This window comes from Elgaria multicarinata, chromosome 2 (genome assembly GCF_023053635.1).
Source record: "Elgaria multicarinata webbii isolate HBS135686 ecotype San Diego chromosome 2, rElgMul1.1.pri, whole genome shotgun sequence".
Taxonomy (NCBI): Eukaryota; Metazoa; Chordata; class Lepidosauria; order Squamata; family Anguidae; genus Elgaria; species Elgaria multicarinata.
The window spans coordinates 26350320-26370888 of NC_086172.1; the positions used below are offsets into that span (position 1 = coordinate 26350320).

The window sequence follows — 20569 nt, forward strand, 5'->3', positions numbered from 1 at the left end:
AGAGTGAATATATATGCAAGGCCCTCACCAAGTAACCCGAGCCTTTACCACCACTTTGTTGTTAGCTCCTTGAAATGCAAAGAAGTTGGAAGAAAAACATGGGCTCTTGATTCATGTCCAGCAGGAAGTACTTATTTCCAAGCGGAAGAGTTTTAGTCATTTCCCTTTAAGAAACCTCTGCTCTGGGGCCCCCAGGAGTACCATTGGGTACACACTCTTAATACCTACCAAGGTCCCATCATCCCATTTAAAAAGCAACCAGGTAGCTGCAAAGTGCCTGAGCCACAGAGTGAGGATGACAATGCAAGCTTTTGGCCCATGCACTGAAATGTTTTAAAGAAAAATCAATGCACTTACCACACTGAGGTTTTAATCTATTGCACTGGTCTATCGTGCAGTTTTGACTACCTGCAGCAGAAAGACTCAAAACTAGATGTGCAACAAGACAGTAGCTTTGCCTTAGTATCTACTTCCAACTAAAGGAGACCACATGACCTAAGCATTGTTTACACCACTTATTCCCAGTTGACTTTCTTCATCACTAGAGAACAGAATTGATAATTTTCCTCATCCACCAAGGCCCACTTCAGACTTTTCTGTATTGCATATACATAAGGTATGGAGAAGCCTTGGCCATCTCATATGTACAAAGACAAGCGTAGCACATATATATGCATGTACAATGCATATTTAGCAAGTTTACTTTCATCTCTTTTCAGTAAGGGAATGTCCTGGAAAGGTAGCATCTCACTGCACATAAGTTCCTGAATATGGTGGCATGCCACACGGCATATACGCTATTATTAGGAGGCCAGCTATGAATTGATATTTTCTTTTCAGGGTATAATTTTGGGATTGATCTAAAATGCAGGTGTTAATTATGACTATTTTACATATTAAATACTTGAGCTAGAATCTTCAGAAAGTATTCTAGCCCACTGTAGTGTTGCTCAGTATTAAAACTAATCACTGCAAGTGTGAGGTTTTTTTTGTATAAATTACTTCACCATATTTCCACAAAGAGCAAGGAAAAACTGTTATACTGAAAAGCAAAATAGATATTGTAAAAGAGAATGTGCATACCTAATAGGTTTAGTCTCTGCCTAAGACTGTACAAGAATACCAGAACCAGGAAGCTGAAAGCAAGGGGCTGATAGTGTGATGACTTCAAAATCCATCACTCTTGTTCTGAGTCTAGTATCTTTCACACAAAATCACACAAATATGGCCTCTTGACTTTGGATACTTGTACAGTTTAATTTGCAAACAGAATTTTTATAACAAATTTCATTTTCCAAATCATGTCTACTTGTAAACTTTTATAGAAAACCCAGGGATAAAATGAATTTTAAGTTGTGGAAGGCCTTAAATTATGTTACAGTAGAAAATACAGGAGGTAGAATGTAACTGAAAGGACTAATGCAATGTTAGAATCAAATCTATAGCTCCTGTAAGCTACTAACACATGGTTTTAAAAACCTAATTTCAGTGCTTTCTAATGACCATAGAAAACACAAACATAAATTTGCCATGAGAGCCCTTATATCATGCTTGATACAGGGAGGTAGGATGTAAGAATTAGAAGGACACGAGACATGACGTTTTATCTACAGCTCCTGTTTGCTTTACTGTTGACTGCTTGACAACTTAGTCACCTTCTTCAGTTTCAGACTCAGACTCTGAAATAAATAAAAAAGTATTTCATCATGACAATATGTTCAAAATTCTAGTTTCTTATAACAATCATCAAATTATGTTAGGCTAACTTACCTTCTTCAGCATTCTTGAGCCATTCTACGAACTTTTTCATTTGTTCCAGAAAGACACTCTTTCCTTTGGCAACGTGTGCATCTTTATACCATTTCAGGATGGGTTCTTCACTTAACACCTCAGCTGTTGAAAACAAAAGTGCTGTCAGCACATGAAGCCTTTTTGTCACTTCATACAGTATAGCTTGGCAAATGGATGTGAAGTCTCTTTGTGCATTTTCTAGCATAGAAGTGTGTGAATGCAAATGCACACTACTGGCTCAAAGACATTGTATATGTTGTGCATCCTAATGAGGCTTGATATTACGCAAGTTAACAGTAAGGTATCCAATAACTCAGATAAGCCACTTAGCTATCAAAATAAAAACCTTTCCCTTCCTAGATTAAAAAAAACTGCTGGAAGACACTACTGTAGCCTTTGCTAAAGGCAGATAATACACAATTGGAGCAAACCTATCCAGCATTATGAAATGTATTTAAGCAGATGTAGTATGTTAAGACTAAGGCATGCTCCTTTGGCAACAGCTATTTGAATATGCTCATTATTTGAACACATTTACTATCTTCAGGAGAAAAATTATAACACGTTGCTAAACTGGGAGGTGTTTTTTACCTGAACTGTTGGTCCTTCAATAAGCTATAATGCTTAAATGTCTCACCAGTCTGGTGTAGCATAGGGCAAACAGACTGAGCTGCGAATCATGGAGCCCTTGGTTAAAATTTTGCTTCTGCCATGAATTTACCAGGTTGCCTTAGGCAAGATGTTCTTAGACTCTGATTTGCCCAACAGGGCTGTTGAAAGGATTACAGCTAGATTTTGTGAAGTGATTTGAATACTTGAAACTGCTTTACAATGATTTTATTATCTATTAAGTTATTTTTTTATCAATCACACACCTCAGTTTTCCCCACTGCACTGGAACTATGCATACAAGAGTCCATTCATTTCATTGTAAGCAAGTAGGCAGTTCAATTTAGAATGTAAAACTGCCAAACAAGCAAGCAAATGTGGAATAGTATAAGTGGAGTTGCCCATAGTTACCTTCTCCCTTGCCTTTAGTTACCCCATAAAGAGCTGTAACTTTTAAAAATCTAGATTTTGCAAAGCTTTATAGGATAAATACCTCATATGCCATTAGTGGAACCACAATGAAGATGCCAAAGAGAAAAAATATCTTCATGTGTTAACAAACTGAGGGGGAAATTATTATATTTATTTGCATCCTGCCTTTTGCCCAATACTGGGCCTCAAGGCGGCCTGAAATGTTCGAACTGCTCAAAAAAGCCCACCACACACACACACACACACAGAATCCTGGACAATTTATATTTCATGCTACATCCTTATCTGGACAGACACAGGCTAACTACATTATCCATGCTGATAACTTCTCATTTGGATTACTGCAATGGGGCTGCCTTTGAAAACTGTCTGGAAACTCCTGCTGGTGCAAAATAGGGCAGCAAGATTACTAATGGGGACTGGCCAACGTGACCATATCAAGGCAGTACTTTTCCATCTTCACCAGCTGCCAGTCCCATTTCTGGGCCCAATTCAAAATGCTGGTATTAACATTCAAAGTCCTGGTACTGTATTTTAAATTTTGGCATTGTTGCCAGGTTCTATTGGGTTATTTTATTTTATACTCTACTTTTAAATTGTATTTTATTGTGTTGTATTATATTAATTGTTATGAATGGCCTATAGAGCTTTGGCTATTGGACCCTATAGTAATAAATGAGTAAATAATATATAACACAATAAATGTTCTGCAAGACATTAACCAGCCAGAGCAAACTCAGTAGACTGAACAAAGCTGATGACCAGGGACAAAGTGATTAAAAAGTAGGCTAAAAGTATTGTGACTTTAAACAGATCAGTTACTGTAGTGGCTTATTAAGTACTAGCTACTTAAATTCTGGTGTTGCCCCACCAACCTGTACAGGAATAAATGAGTGGCATCTGCAGCTTTCTGCCTACAGATAGAGGCTGTTAAGCATCAGAAGCAACAGCTTACATTTTGAGTTCCAGTGGTATCACATGTTTAGTCAGGCACCCATGTGTGTTCAATTGATTCAATTACCTTTGTAGAAGAGCACCACTATTTTCTGGAAGGCTTTCATGAAGTGGATGTTGTCATAACAGTACTCCTGAATCTTGAGCAACAGAGTCAGTTCGGACTGACCTTGGGTTGTAAAGGCAGCAAGAAGAGGGCTGTATTGCTGTGAAAATTACAAGAACAGTTACATACATGAAAGCCACTATTTAAGCCAAGGAACAGCTTCCAAAGAAAATACTGTAGGCCATTTCCCACTTCAAGGTGAAGCAGTGAACTCCAAATGAGTTTCATCTAAGCAAAAAGTTTAGGTAATGAACATTTTGGTACACCATTGTAGCAGCAACATTTAGCCTCCCTGTATGCCAGATATAAAATGGATTGCCTCTATTTTAACTACCACCCGTTGCTAAACCTTATTTCAACCCAAACATCAATAGGAAGGGAACCAGTTTAACCCTTGCACCTGTAGTCTCCCCCACAAACCCCTTCATTTTCTGCTATATAGCTGAATGGCTGCCCTTTCCTTGCGATGGGAAAGACTAAAGCACTGTACATGGTTTTTGTTATGGGGAGAGGAAAAACTAGCTTTCCATTTTGATACTAGATGACTCACCAACTGTTGACCAAATCCCCTAGTTAAGATGCAACACCAAACCACTAGTGATACGTGAATGAGCCTTTGAAGACCTTTGGGTGTGCGCTATGCACCCCACCCTCCCATCTTGGTGTGCTAGGTCAGAAAAATGGCACTATTGGGGGTGTTGGGAGCCCTGATGCAAGGAGAGAAGTGTGTGAGTCTGAGAGCCCTTTCATATTCATTCCTGTGAGAGGAGTTCTACGGATAAAATTCAGGAGCCAGGCCAGGATCTAATAAAATGGTGGGCTGGTTCAGACAATATGCCAAACCACATGTGCATATATAGATATAAACAAGCAATGCAGCGCAAATGATTCAGGCAACCTCTAGGACCTCTCCCCCACTCCCTGCCAGTCATATCGAGTGGTTTGCTAGCATTACATATAAAACAAACCTGTCGTCTCTCAATCCACATAACTATTAGTTGAGCTGCTTGCTCATGTCTCAAGTATACTGTCAGGAAGATGCTTAACCAATAGCTAAGGTGCTACTAGCAAAGAACTGGCTAGGTGACACAGTTAGATATACACCAGTTAATTGGCTTAAAATGTGATGTATTAGAAGTTATACGTTCAATCTGTTGCACAACAAGATAGCCCACCATGGGTTATTTAACCCACACTGAGGGTGTGGTGCTTGCAGCTACCATTTTAAACGTGCAATCCCTACGTCAGGGTTGTCGTCTCATGCAAACCTGGCAAACATAGGTTAGGTGAAGAGTAAACAAGACAGCTTAACAATTAAACACTCAAATAATTTATGGTCTGTTTTAGGGTTATGTGAGGTTTGTTTAGCCCTCACACAACCCTTGCTTGCTGAGTTTGCATGACATGACAACTCCTGAGTGGTGGTTGGATATGCAATATGGTGCCCCTGGGCACTGCAGCTCATCATGGGTTGTCCAAACTCGAGCACTGTAACATTTAACTTGTTGATAAAGGGCATATACGCTTCCAAATTCTGCTGCCAGAAAGCATCTTTTTTATGAAAGAAAAAGGCACAAGGAAGAATGTCTGAGTGTCATTATTTAAGGGAACTCCTCTGAGAACCAAGTTTCAGTTATCACCGACCTAACTGCAGTACCCCACCGCACCACATTCTCTTTTACAAAGATTTAATGAGCATTAATATTTTCAGAGATCCAGGAGTTCAGCATTTTAAAAAGAAAAAAAAATGAGCCTTAAATTGTATTCAGGCTGCATTTTAAACAGGTTTACTTTGAATAAAGCATAAGCCTTTATTAAATTAGGAGAATCTCATACAGAATCAATTAGAAAAATCTAGATCTCATTTTTACACAGCCTGTTTTCTGCCTGTTAAGATCAGTAGCACACTATTATATAGTACAGTATTTCACACAAATACCGATAATATATGCTTCTTTATATCAGGGGGATTGGACCTCTTTCAGCCTGAGAGCCGAACTCAGTTTTGGTGAAGCTCCTGGGGGCCAAATTCCAGTGGTAGGTGGGACCAAAGTGACAGAAATACCATATTTTAGCATAAACCTCTTAACGCCAGTAACTAAGCCTTAAGACACACGTTTTAACCTTTTAAAATGGGGAAAAGCATGTGCAAAAGCCAAGGGACCACCAAATAATCGTTGGTTGAGGGAAGGTCAAATTTGGCCTGCAGGTCCAAGGTTCAACACACTCTTGGGTGTACATAACTAACTAACGCGCAAATACCTTCAAGTGCTTGATGGCTTGTTCTGCTACTAGCTCCTCTTTTTTGTTCCATTCCACAGTGCTCATTACACTAGACCAGATGATGCCTATCACGGTCTGTTCTGATATGTTGTTTTTCTTCATTTCTTCCTTGACATACAAGATGATCTAGACAAGCAATTGTAGTGAATTTTAATCTCTCACATGTATTGACAAGCTTTGTTTTCAAATACAGCTTACCTCAGCCTAGAAAACAGCTTTGTTTGACAATAAGTAACTATTTCAGAATATCATATTGGATATATTTCCTACAGAACACTTGCCAAAGTTGAACACACCAACTGTGGATATTAAACACAATATATGCCTAATGCAGTAGTTACAAATTCTTAGGAAGCAGGGTGGACCAGGTTAGCTGTGCCACAAGCCCTTGTCAAGAAAATAAAGATGACCAAGACTTCCTTTTGAACTCAGTAAGCCTTCATGTTATCTGCTTGTGCTAATGAAACACATCCTTGTAAAAAGTACATGAGTGCTACTGTAGGCTCAACCAGCAAGTATAAACACACCATCACCAAGGGCAGGGCCAGTACACAGACAGTTTAGCCTTCTGCTTCAGCCAGAAATAATATGGTGCAACAGCAGCATACATCCTTCCTGCCCATCACACAGATGAGTGCCTAACTACACAGAAGCTCATTTGGACTGCGCAAAAACAAGTATATACATGATTGGGCCCAATATGGAACATCTGCTTCACACTGTGGTGCACTCCGTCCTGGCCTCCTTGGAAGAAATATGTGGCTCCAAGTGTGATAAACACAATTGTATTATTTATAATACAGTGAGAAAACTAGTCTTGACAGTACATTTGTGTGTGCGTATTCAACTGTTCTTTGCTTGTGTTCCTAATCTTAACTTTCGTTAATGCTCGCATAAATAATATGCCTGCAATGATCTTAAAGACTTAGGACAGAAGTAGGAAAACCTTGTTTGGATATTTGCTACCCTAATTTGCTAAACATCAATAATTTAGATTACATGGACATTTGAACGAAGTTAACCAGCCAGACACATTTAGTATGTCTTAAGACTGTAACAGCAAAATTCATACATCACTTGAGCCAGTTAGGAAGTCATGCTTTTCTTGCTTAACATCAGGTACTTCTGTCATTTAAGTCACTAAACCCAGTTAAGATCTTATGTTGACAAGCTATGGACAGAGATGGCAAGTGTACTTACATCCTTAAATGGATCCCCACGTGACATCTGCTCTTGAAGTTCTTTCTGCAGTTCTTTACGAGCACCTATGCACTGCTGGTTCCGGACATACTCAGATAGCTCCTTCAATCCTGCATCAGTGAAGTATTTTGTGAAGTGTTCAAGGCTTTGCTTGTTGGCTGGAAAGAGTTCCTGAAACATTTATATCGATTATTTGCAGACTGCACTATGTATCTGAAATTGTTCCATTTTCAACATTAAAAAGGGGGCCATCTTATTTACTTACCATCAGCCTGTTATCCATGTTGACTTTACGAAGGCTAGCAGCCACTGCATTGATGTCTTTTTCATTTATCCATGATTTAAACAGTTTTACTGCAAAGGCTGCTGAAACACCTGCATGAAGAGTTGCATGGTTATTACTGAGAAGTGGGGCCATGCTTAATCCTGTTCTTTTACATGCTTCCCAAGTCCTGTTCCCAAACTGCTAGACGATTTTGATAATGAACCTGAGCTCCATACACAATCACTTACTGAAGACTGTATTCAAGATTACATGTAACTCTAATGAAGCTGTGTGAAGACTGCACTGGAGTATAAGTTTGGAGGTTCTGGCTTATAACCAGAACAAGAGCAGTTAGTTATAGCGGTCATTAGGGGATTTGGAGCTAAATGCCATCAATACGCTGATGACACGCAGCTCTATCTCCCTGTGACAACTGAATCAGGTGAGGCTGTGCAGGTCCTGGACCAGTGCCTAGACTCAGTAATGGGCTGGATAAGGGCCAATAAACTGAGACTGAATCCTGGCAAGACGGAAGCCCTGTGGGTGAGTGGTTCCCGAGTCCGGGAGACAGGCTCATTGCCTGTTCTGGATGGGGTTGCACTGCCTCTGAAAGAACAGGTTCGTAGTTTGGGGGTACTCTTAGACCCATTTCTGTCGTTGGAGGCTCAAGTAGCTGCCACAGCTCGGAGTGCCTTTTACCATCTTCGGTTGGTTCGCCAACTACGGCCTCTCCTGGACAGGGATAGCTTGGCCATGGTGGTACAGGCATCGGTAACCTCAAGATTGGATTACTGCAACGCGCTCTATGTGGGGCTGCCCTTGAAGCTGCTCTGGAAGCTGGAGCTAGTGCAGAATGCTGCAGTTCGGCTGTTGTCTGGATCTGCCCCTTTCCAGCATGTAACTCCTCTGCTGAGGGAACTGCACTGGCTGCCTATTCGCTACCGGGCCAGGTTGAAGGTTCTTGTACTTGTGTACAAAGCCCTAAACAACTTGGGACCAGGATACCTGAGAGAGCGCCTTCTCCCTTACCAACCTGCCCGGTCACTGAGGTCATCCGAGGGCCTGCTCCTGGTGGTTCCACCTAGATCCATCCTCCGATTGGAGTCCACCAAGGGAAGAGCCTTCAGCGTGGTGGCTCCCCTCCTGTGGAATTCCCTGCCTCTGGAGGTCAGGCAGGCGCCGACCTTGTACTCCTTTAGGCGCCTCCTGAAGACATCTTTATTCCAAGAAGCCTTTCTCTAACATGCAGCCTTGGATTACTGTTATTGCTTCTTTTAAATTTTGTTTTAACTGTTTTTATTCATTTTACATTGTACACCGCTCCAAAATTTTTCAATGGGGAGCAGTATATAAATATTCTAAATAAATAAATAAATATATTATGCTAGTAAAAGAATTACAAGAGTTGGGATTATTCTGCTAGCAGATGCACAGCCAACATCAGAGCAAGCACTAGTGCAAGCAACACCTAGTATAATGAAGTTGTACAGTGATTTGTGCAACCGCTTGCACAATCGGAAGCAAAGTATTTGACTTGACTCTCGAACAAGGACAGAAACATGGTTTCTGCAAGCAGTAGCTTTGTGCTAGCAAAATGATACTCCTGGACACAACCCAGAATTTCTTATCTAGCACAGATAAGAAACCAACCAAGAATCTTAAAACTTAGATGGAATGTAAATAAAGCTTTGGATATGTTGGTCAAAGGAATACACTCAAACTAGGAAGTGGGGCAGGACCTCGGTGAGAAAGCAAAACCCTCTTGGCTCCTAAGGCCATTCTTCTCATGCCCTCTCTACATTCCCATTTGCTTCTTTCCAAGTTCCCACATTACTTGAAAATCTGAATCTTAGAAGCAATTTTAGGTTTAATTCAAATTTATAATCTGTATTAAGACTATGGATGGAATCTAATGAAGTTTTCTGTTGACAGAACTGCTTCCATCTGTGGAAAGGGGGCTATTTTCCAGTCTCCTCTGGAGCCCTTCCCCTACACCCTCATAACCTGCTCTATGGATTGGGGCTCTCTAGAGCAAGTTTTCTGAAGGGAAGGGGGACCACAGGAGAGAAAGCCCTGTTGAGCTTGCAGCCTTCCACCTGACTGATGATGCATTGTGCTATACAGCACCAAGCATTCTATGTTGTCATGCAGAGGTCAACACTGGTTTCAGAGCAGATTGTTCCAGGGAATCCTTCTCCTAACCAGATTAATACAATTACCTTCTTTAACTAGATTCTCATTATATAAGCTGTTGAGAATTGACGCGTTAAGTGTCCCATTGGCCAGAAGAATACCCGTCAGCATGGCCAATTTATTCCGCTCAGACTCTGAAAAACCTTTCAAGAATAGCAGCAACTGCAAGAGGAAACACAATTTAATCAACACTGTGAAACAAGCAAGGCACTGAAATAATTTGTGGACGCTATTATGCTATGTAGATCAGCCTTCTCCAACTTCGTGGACTACAATCCCCATCATCCTCAGCACAAGCCAAGCAGGCTGGGGTTGATGATAATTTTAGTCTAGCACATCTGGAAGACACTAGGTTGGGGAAGGATGACTGCAAGGAATTTATTCCTAGAAGCAACAAGAGACCACCACAGGGAGGCCTCATTAAAATGAATGAAAATCTTATGCTAAGTACTTAAATAGCCACTCCTCTGGGTGCCAGTGAACAACAATATTCTCCAAGCAATCAGAAAAGGAAACATTTATGAACTGAATGAAAGTAGATACTTTTTCCAGGAAAATACATAACTAGAAGAAGTACATGAGAGCAGGCAGACTAGTAAAGTATTTTAGTAACAAGAAACTTGTGGATGTATTTTCAAGACTATGATGCAAAAAACTAATCCTAACTTTCAATACCTTTTTGACTTCATCCTCAAAGCCTTTTTCCAGGTATTTGTAACGCCTGATCAGCTTGTTAAAGACCTAAAAACAAATATTAGTGATTAGCTTATAGAAAATAAAGTACTCAAACAGCAGTTCTTTATAAATGCCACTCCCCTTTTCAAGCTATTATATTAAGAAAGATAAAAACCAACCTGAGCAAATGCTTGCATTGTTTCTAGGTCTTCTTGTGCAGCGAACACACAGACATCTGTGTGCATCATGTCATCTGCCAATGTACCACCTGGGGCTATTAAGAAAACGGTATTTAGATTACAAGAAAAATTACTACCATCTGAGACTCAAGTCATTTAGTCTGCAAGCGAAAGCCATTTAGATTTCAGGGACAAATGGACCAGGACCAATATCATTCCCGTTTCTAATAATTAAGAACCCCATATTTTACAGGCAGGTTAACTTTAAAGGAGTACACTGAATGCCAACTGGTAGCTTTGCTCAGGCCAAATCTGTCCTGGGCCATCAGTTGCTAATAGCTACCCAACATTATCAATTATGTATTTTGTTTAGCACATCACAACCACTGTCAAATATTACATATACTAATGAGAAGTAAAATGCCGTTGCCTTTGGTGATATAAATGCTGCATAAGCAGTAGCAACTGAGACAGAACTGTGACCAATGCACATTTACAGTTGCGTTTGTAAACTCAAGGGCTAATCAAAGGACACTTACCCAGCATTCCGCCAGCCACCAGAATGTCAAAGAGTGTCTCTGCATAGCGGCGATAATCAAGTTTTGCTCCAGAAGCATCAAGGAATTTTGCTACTGCTTCCAAGTCACTGCCAGTTTCATTTAAGCCTTGAATAATACAGTCCTGAAACTGAGTGGGGTCAAACCTCTCTTTTTCATCTGCAATAAATAAAGAGTACTGTAAATGTTTTTGAATAGAAAATCAGAATACAATGTGGATATATTCAATTCAACTGAGGATCTAGTGGATTGAAAGAAGGTCCAGGCAGGAAACCTTTCTTCCCTTAAAATATAATTTGAAAGACTGAGCTGAAATTACAAAATAGCGTGCCAAATTGTGCTGATTCTCTAAACAGCAGAAGTGGGCAGCAGAGGCCTGCTGGGGAGTAACACTTCCTTTGTAAGTGTGGACTTACCATCAAGTGGTATAGCCACACAGCACCCAAAGAAATGCAACACAGTTTTGCATACGCGCATCTATTTCAGCACAATGGGATGCAATGTGCAGCTGACTTAGATGCTACAAATTCAACCACTGTCATTTAACGTGTGCACCGGGGAAGCAAATTACATGGAAAATGGCTGAAGGAATAGTAAGCCTATGCTGCCCAGGCCAGTTTAAAATTACTGCAGAGATATCTATAAACTTTGGAAAAACCAATCAGGCCGCTTAAAAGCTGTTGTACTCCTGTTTTCCTTTCTGCAATATATATTGTTCTGAATACTTAGATTCAATGAAAAACTTTCCGTAAAAACACTGTGGTTCCTATTCAACGCAGTTACCAAAACAAAAAGCTAATACAAAGTTTATCAACCAAAATGAAATGGCTCCATTTGGGTCTTTGGCATAAACCTTTGATACTCCTACATGCCATCAGCACATTAAAACCAATTGTCTAATCGTACTGCCCAATGTTCAGGTTCTGGAAGTCAAGAACAGCACTCATGACTAAGCAAGCACTAAGCTCTGTTTCAGCTAACTCTCACTCCAAGTTTAAGAATTATTTCTACCTCTACATCACTTGCAACTCATTATATTCTGATCCCCCACCAACTCTGGAAAATAACCCCCTCCCTCGAAAGCCTCACAGGAGCTCTCTAAACTCAGCTATAAAGAAAGCTGCTAACTTCATGGGCTTGACTACTCAAATATGATGCTCTCTTCCATAAGAGCTTTGAATAACCAGCCTCCCAGTTTCAGGTAAGTCACTGATCTTTACCAGAACACAAGAGGATCTGTTGTTGTTAACACTAATGCAAAATAGAAACAAAACTGGAGGAAAGGTACAGCAAAATTATTCTTGACAGAAGAGTTTTACCACTCTTAGGAATCACAGCAATTTCTTAAACCAAGAATATTTGAAGACAGTAGTTAGTTACAACTGAAATCTTAATTTCTGATTTAAATTACTACCAGGCTAAAATAGGCCAAATTTGTAATAATACTCATGGGAATTACTAAGCCATTACTAATTCATTGCTACTCAAATTCTGAAAAGATAGCAAAGAAGCAAATTCTACTGAATTGAGTTCCAAGTAATCCAAGAATTTGGGGGCATGTCCTCTTTGAACCCTTAAGATAATGAACATTTGTTACCTAGGGACAATACCGAAGTACTATGTTATGTGAGCTCATATGGCAAACCACATTTAAACAGCAATACGAATTTGAGAAAAAATTCCCAACCCGAAGTAGATCCATTCGCATGGGGAAAACTTCAGTCTGCATCAGAAAATGTCCTGATGCCCTAGAGTAGGGGTGGACAACTTGTGGCCCTCCAGATGTTTTGGCCTACAACTCCCATCATCCTTCACTATTGGCTATGCTGGCTAGAGTTGATGGAAAAGATAGGCGAAAATGTCTGGAGCGCCAGAAGTTGCTCACCCCTGCCCTAGAGAGATCTAATCTGGCATCTTTATTATACTCATATTTAGTAAACAAAGCAAAGAAAAGCACCCCATGCTAATTTTTAGTCCGAATACCCAAATATTTCACCTGAAATATTTGAGGAAAAACATTAAAGCACTCAAAGGGATTCAAATGCTATATTATGTAAGGTTTTTTTTAGATTGGAATACTTGCATAAATTTAAAGACAATAATATATACTTCCCTTGCATCGGCTAAATTTAACAAGAACAAATAGGTACTGAAAGTGGTTAATACACTAAGGGCAATTCTTTGCTTGTTTAGAAAAAGTGTCCTGAACTCCCAGCATTCCTCAGCCAGCCAGGGGAATGTTGAGAGTTGTAGGACTTCTTGCTGTCAAAACATGCATAAGATTGGACCCTAATTAATTTTATTAAACCCAAGAACAGTGCATTATATACTGGCAAACATTTATATATTTCAACAGTGTTCAACCCTGTTCCACTAAGGTCGCTGTCACTATTTATTAGCTCATTTCACTATGAAACATGTATATTCCAATGACATATACATATTCTCTTGCACACTAGAAAAATATTAATTATAACTCTGAAACTGCCAAGCTTACCTAAATATTGAATTTGCAATTTATTTTCACTAATAAATGTATAAAACAGAATTTTCTCCCTGGAAAAATAAAGCACTGGAAACATTTCCATTCCACACCACTGGATTAAAGCAGAAGAAAACACTACTACAGACCTATTCCTATTCCCAAATTCCATTTCCACCTACTAACCATCTGTCTGTTCACTGGAATTCCTCCCTTTACACTCAATAGACACATTTCTCAGTCATTTGAGCTTCAACAGTAAATAATTAGACTACTCTAAAATATCTGTATCATATATAAGCTGATACGGTTAAACGACTGTTAATCAATTTTCAGTTTAGAATATCATATCAGCTTAAGATTGCTGTTTTTATGCTTTCAATTTTTTGTATATTTTTTAATGTTCACTGTTTTTAGCTATTGTAAACCGCCCACAGAGCTTCGGCTATGGGGCAGTATATAAATGTAATAAATAAGATAAAAGCTAGAATGCCCATCACCACAAAAAGCAAAACTGTAGATGGATTACAGTAGCAATATCAAATAGATTTTTAAATATTTCTGCTAATCTAAATATCAGAACTTGGGTAGCTGCAATCACTTTTTCTAATGTTATGCTGGTATGAAAGTTTCATATGCTACATCTTAAGTCATGTGAAGCTACATCTTAAGTCTTGATCCCAAGTTATTTAATCATTGAAGAAAAATTGCATCAGAATTATATTTTAAATAATCAACCTTCAGTTTAAAATATCTAATCGGCTTAAGCTACACTTCCCTCCCCACAATGTGCTTAGTAAATGCCCTGACTTCTATTGAAGCGACAGTAATTATGCTTAACATAATGACAACCTAAAAGATTGTGTTCCTGTGCATTCCAGCATGCGACATGACCAGTGCTATGCACCATGTGGAAAGACTATATATAATAAGACCCTCTGCAAGTCTGGACACTTAGTTCCCATGTTTGAAAGCTCAGAATGACCTGCTTATAATGCCAAATCTATATTTAATAAAATCTCTCCCCAAATCCTCTAGCCAGGTGTCGAATCTCCATGGAATTTGGAACTATGGATGTAACTTCGGAATGAAATGCTTCCTGAAAGTATACTCCTTTTGAGTATAATCTATGGTTGACCCCAAATCCTCCAGTACCTCTCTCCTACTCCAACTTCATGTTTAACAGACTCTGTTCACCTGAGTGTGTTTTTTCTTTCTTTCCTTACAAGAAGATCCAGTGAATTTCATTAACACTACCAGAATGAAGCCAAAGGGGTAGGTGGCACTTAGGCTACCAAGTCCCTGGCAAATCAGCCTCTCCTTTCCCAAAAACTGCTTTGTTGAAGTGTGAAAGAGGAATAAAAACTCATTCATTTCCTCAAATGTTTTTCTATTAACTTTTGTAAATTTAATGAACAAAGCGTGCGCAACCTCAAAAAGTGAAAACATTACTTTCCAGATAAATCTATGAGTGTGTTCTTGACTGATTCAAAATCCATGACTGGGAGGCAGGGGATAACAGATTCACTGAATCATTAGCTTTAAATGTATATGTAATTTTCTACCTAAAAATCTAGGTAGAATAAACAAATTTTATTGTTTCAAGTGTCGGCCACGTGAAGGGAACAAATAAATTGCAAAGAAATTAATACTGTTACTATCACTATGCACATGTAAGCCACAACTGCCCTAGCAGGAAAAAAGATTCAGCGATCAAGAATCAGTCCTGACGGCTCTTCTCCAGCCATCGATGCAGCTTCCTATGCTTGGCACTGTGCATGTGCACATAATGCAGGCTGCTTGCTCCAAGCCAAATTTTCACAAACTCAGTCACATTCAGACGACACTTTAGGCAACGGAGGGGGGAACAGGCAACACTCAGTACGTTATGCTGCCTGTACTCCCCAGGTGACATGTTGTCCCACCCACCCTTGAGTGGCTGGAACTCCGACTGGAACTTCCGGCTGGCTGTTGCTCCTCCTCCCAGGGCTTATCCCACCAGGCATTGCAAGTTCTGCTGGCTGTAGAGGAGAGGCTGGGGCACTTTCGGCCACTCCTGCTGTAGGACTCTATGGGCTTCTGAATAGCGCACTCAACACGTGAAATTAAGCAACGGAGCCTGCCATGTGACACAATAAGCAATGGGTCTCCGGATAAGCAATGGAGCAGCCTGATGTTTTTCTCCATTGCTTAATTCAAAAAAATAGTACACCATCAGTTGTCTGCTTTCCGATAAACAACGCAACAGGCCACTGCCTATCAACCGTTGCTTATTGTGTTGTTCGAACCCACCCTCTCTCTCTCTCTCAGGTATCCATTTGTACTAAATTTTAAAAAATAAGCAAGCAGACACTTGATTAGGCTTACCTCTTTTCCTAGTTTTAAAACGCTGGCCTGATAGCGTTGGCTTTTGCTGCTTTTGATTATTCATAAAAGACACCCTGTGGAAAGAAAGAAATTCAAGATGTATCAGTTAAGTAGATGATCCCCTAAGAGTTGGAGGAGAGTTCACTTAAAGCATCTGCTAGCTATTGGAAACACAATAAAAACACATCATAATGCTTTCCTATAACACAAGAGAAATATATGAGGGTTTGTTTTTAGTTCAAGTATTTTTTTTTCTATTTTGATACGCAAGCTAAGATAATATATATTTGAAAACTGATACTGAGATACACAACTATACTTATATAGTGAATAGTAACTATGGACTTGAAACCACTAATTTATGTAGTAGCCAGAATGGCAGCAGGCTCATTGCAGGAAGACTCAGAACTGCCACATCTAAAGTTGGTTTGAATTAAAGAATTCATTTTAGACCAGAGTGGGCGTTTGGAAGATCTCACCCTCATTTCCGACTGGGAAAGAAGCCATCTGCTTATTTTTCATAGAACTGTACTTCCCTGGAGAAGCATAACATCCACTACAAGTATACAGAGTTCCAGTTCTTTTGTCTTCCACTGACACTCTGGGCTTTTGGCTAAGAACACAGACCGTATTAACTTATCGTTGGGAATCACCTTTCCTCTCAGTCTTATTATGATATATACTATAGCAAAGCTGAAAGGCAGTGTGACCTAGCATTTTGTGTACTTCTCATTGTGGGATTGGAAAGATAAAGTGGCCAAATCTTTATGGATAGAAGACTATGTATACTAAGTGTATTAAAGTCTTTTCTTAATTTATCCTGTCTTTGATATCTCCCTTAAGTTTCTCTTCTATCAGAATTCATTGGACAAGTCAGCCTTCAAACCGTGATTCCCCATTAGCAACCTGGAAGAAAGAGATCAATGAAAATGTGTAGAGGGAGCTTTTTAACCAATGGTTGGTTATTTGGCTGAAATAACCAATTCAAATAACCAGCACGTTGCAGAGTCGGCTATTTGAACCACCACTGGTTATCATGTTGCATGGAGGAAAACCATTGGTTATTTCCTAGGCCACTGTTCGTTGGTTATTTTGTCAGCCACAGAGTCGCAAGCCAAGAGCGGTCAAAGCAGCAATGGCCACTCTAGTCCAGCAGGTAGGATAGATTTTTGGCAACAATAGCTGATGGGATACTAGCAGGAGAATTGAGGGGGGAGAGAGGGCGGGGGATGATTGAGTCAACTAAGCGTGGACTAATAGTCAACTCAGTGCTGATCCTAATCCACACCAGGGCTTATTTATTATCTTGTGTGGGGAGTACCTCTAGATAAACAATTGTTGATTTGATTGTTACCCCACTGTTGACTACTGTGTGTTCTGAACACAGCCATTAAGTTTTCCCCTTCCTCCCTGCATTTTACAAGAGAATTTTCTTCTCCCTTTCCTGACTGGTTCTAACCCATTTGTCCAAATATACAAATTGGGCCAACTGTGGTTAGAGCAAACAAGGAATTGCTTCCAAACCATGATCAAAAGTGATACCTTGGAGATAAGATTGTGTGAGAATGGAACTTAACAGTTTTCAGTTGTTAGAACTGAACAGCCTGGGGCAGCACTATTACCACCATGCCACAGATTTTAGGGCCAAGGCCAAGAGATTTATACTTAGCAAGGCCTAAAAATGAAATGAGAAGTGAACTTAACTTTGAATCTGGTGACCTCCAGCTTCAGAATTTGTGTTTTTTTTACTACTCTGCACCAGTATAAGATCAAGTGAAGCCAGGATTTCAGTTTCACTATCCACCCAACACTTTTGGGATAAAAGTAAAAGACAACTCAATCTAAGTCATTAATACTCTATAGTAGCTTCCCCACCTAAAGCCCTCCAGTTGTTTGAACTATAACTTCCAGCATTCCTGACTACTGGCCACGCTGACTAGGGCTGATGGGAGTTGAAGTTCAAAACATCTGGAGGGCATCAGGCTGGGGAATGCTGCTCTACAGTATATCCCATATCGCAAAAGGACTGGATCAAGATAATTATGAGTGGATTTCCTTTGTCCTACTGCTACTTCAATCTATAATTATAGGTAATAAGCGAGGATCTTAATTGGATTTTGCACACTGCAAATAGACAAGCTGAATATGCTAATGATTCAGAATTAACACAAAATACAAAAGACAGCCATAATGGCAAACCTCACAGGAGGAAGAGGAGGGCTGGAAGGTAGGCAGCAAAATGTATGGCTATGCTTACCCAGGAATACATCAAAGATCAAATTGCAAAAGAGGTGTATTTTAAATGGGCATCTGCTCTCCTCCCCCCCCCCCCCAGGCTGAAATCCTATGTACATATCCCTGGGGGACATATGCAGGGGGACTATATTCTGGGTAAATATGCTTAGATTAAATGGGCATCTGCTCTCCTCCCCCCACCAGGCTGAAATCCTATGTACATATCCCTGGGGGACATATGCAGGGGGACTATATTCTGGGTAAATATGCTTAGATATATGTGCACGTGAAGAAACACAAAGTGGGGCAAAATGTTCTCCTGCCAGAGTTTCCACATCTCAGGATATGACCTGAAATTTTAAGGCCAGGCCAAAAATTCTCAAATTAGAACATTTGAGCTAAGGGGTGTTTGGTGGCAATAGAGGGAGTGAAACGCTTTCTCCTCTTTCATATATAGGGGTCAGGCTTGGAGAGAGCCAAAACTCAGCAGTGCTCCCAGAGCACTCTTGGCTATTAGCAGCCATTCCTTCCCCACAAACACACCTTGGAGCAATGCTACATGGCCATTTCAGGACAATCTTGGGAAAGCAAAATGAAAGCTGACAGGAGCACCAGTGAGTATCTTTTTCCCAACCCTCAAAACCACGAAAAAACTGGGTTTTTTTTTTTTAAAGCCCATTAACGGAAGTGGCAAGTTTCAGCCCAATGCTATTTCAGGGTTTCAGCCTCCTTCTAAGAGTCTCCAGAGACGCCCTGATAGGGGAAGAGTGGTTGTTTTTCACCCAGCTCATTGTAATACCTAAAACTTCCGCCTTTCCCTACCATGTCCTTTCTGGCCGGGGCGGGGAGAGGAGGAATGTCTGATAAGGAGTCACGAACACTGACAGTATATAAATACACACACATACATGTATATATACACACTGGAGGGAGGCGAATAACCCTTTTCTAGAATTCAGCTTGTACGGAGATTCCCCCCCCCCCATTTTAAAATCTAGTCACCATCAGTTTCCTCCCCGCCCTAGACCCAGTGAGCCTAAGGCGACTTGGCAACTCTTTTCCCTCCCCTCCCTAAAAAAAAAGGGGGGGCGAGAGGCCGGCTGTGTTGGGCTCTTCCCTTCTTCTTCCTTCCCCCAAGAGGCTCCGCCTCGTGTAGGTACCTCATCCGGAGAAGGGAGAGGGGGGGAATAAATAAAATAAGAGCAGACTCGCCCCCGCCCGCCCCTTCTCTCCTCGCGGCCGACCCACCGAGCCCTCCGGGCGGAGGCGACCGCTGGAAGCAACGGCCAAGGGAAGGAAGGAAGGGAAGGGGGAGGGAGTCTCCCGCAAGCGCCGCCTCAACCAGGCTCGAGTCCCGCGCTGCCCCTCCCGGTCGCCGCCTCGTTGTCGTCCTCCTCCTCCGTGTCCCCCTCCCTCTCCCGCGGCGTCACCCGCTAACAGAGGCCGCTGCTTTGTTACTCGCGAGGTCAGGCCAGGCCGCGCCACGGGGGAGGGGGGGGGAGCAGGCCCTGCCAGCGCGGCCGTTACAGCCCGGCCTCGCTCCACCCGCACCGCCCAGTCGCCCGCACCGCCGCGACGCGTTCCCCCGCCCCTCCCCGCGCCTTCCATCCAGCCACCCATCTCGAGCCTCACCGACTTTTAAGGCAGGAAAGGAACGTCCAAGGAGCACGAGCTTTAACGGCGACGCGAGGAGGAGGACGGAGAGGCGGTCTGAGGCGGTTGTAGCTTAAGTCTCCTCCTCCTCACGCAAGGAGTGGAAACAACGCGAGAGCACGCACGGGCCCCGCCCAGCTGGGAGAAACCATCCTCTGCCAACCGTTCACGCGACCGGGAGGGAGAGAAGAGAAGTGGATCGTGTGGCCACCGTGCATGTGGCACGGGGGAAATAACGCTGGCTGGGTACACGCGAAACTGTCTCTTCTTCCTTCGCAGCGGAAGGCTCCGGCGCTCGCTTCACGTATAACGATGCAGTGGGGAAAAATGTTTGACGGGGCTCCCCTTAAATTCCTTTTGGAAATGGGTTCGACCGGATCTCCTTTCCTCTCCCCCCCCCACCCCGACAACGTCATGTGGCTGGAACAAATCCTCAAAAGAACCCCCTCCCCGGCAAATGGATGCGCCCAGCTTCGTACCCGAAGTATCTCGTGGCGCAATCGATTCAGCTGGAGTAGGGGAGTAGCATGACTGGAAAGTTCAGCTGCTTTTTGCCGTAGTCCTAAGAAAGTACAGAATGAACGGGTG

General features: G+C 41.5%; 2 protein-coding genes across 4 annotated transcripts in view; both read right to left on the reverse strand.

Annotated features, from left to right (window-relative positions):
• Positions 1–20569, reverse strand: part of NIF3L1 (NGG1 interacting factor 3 like 1) — a 130674-nt gene that overhangs the window by 37346 nt on the left and 72759 nt on the right. The gene's annotated exons all lie outside the window — the stretch shown is intronic.
• BZW1 (basic leucine zipper and W2 domains 1) lies at positions 1233–20083 on the reverse strand. 3 transcript variants are annotated; one of them, XM_063116167.1, is made up of 12 exons: positions 19965–20083; positions 16094–16167; positions 11227–11403; positions 10688–10782; positions 10509–10574; positions 9860–9995; positions 7641–7750; positions 7376–7546; positions 6155–6301; positions 3854–3992; positions 1771–1893; positions 1233–1679 (listed from the first exon to the last, which is right to left on the reverse strand). In XM_063116167.1, the coding sequence occupies exons 2-12, from the start codon at positions 16155–16157 to the stop codon at positions 1648–1650; spliced, it is 1260 nt and encodes a 419-aa protein (XP_062972237.1). In that variant the 5' UTR covers positions 16158–16167; positions 19965–20083; the 3' UTR covers positions 1233–1647. The 3 variants fall into 3 exon arrangements, with proteins under 3 accessions (XP_062972237.1, XP_062972236.1, XP_062972238.1); XM_063116166.1 differs by having other exon boundaries at positions 19961–20083; XM_063116168.1 differs by lacking the exons at positions 10688–10782; positions 16094–16167; positions 19965–20083 and having other exon boundaries at positions 11221–11304.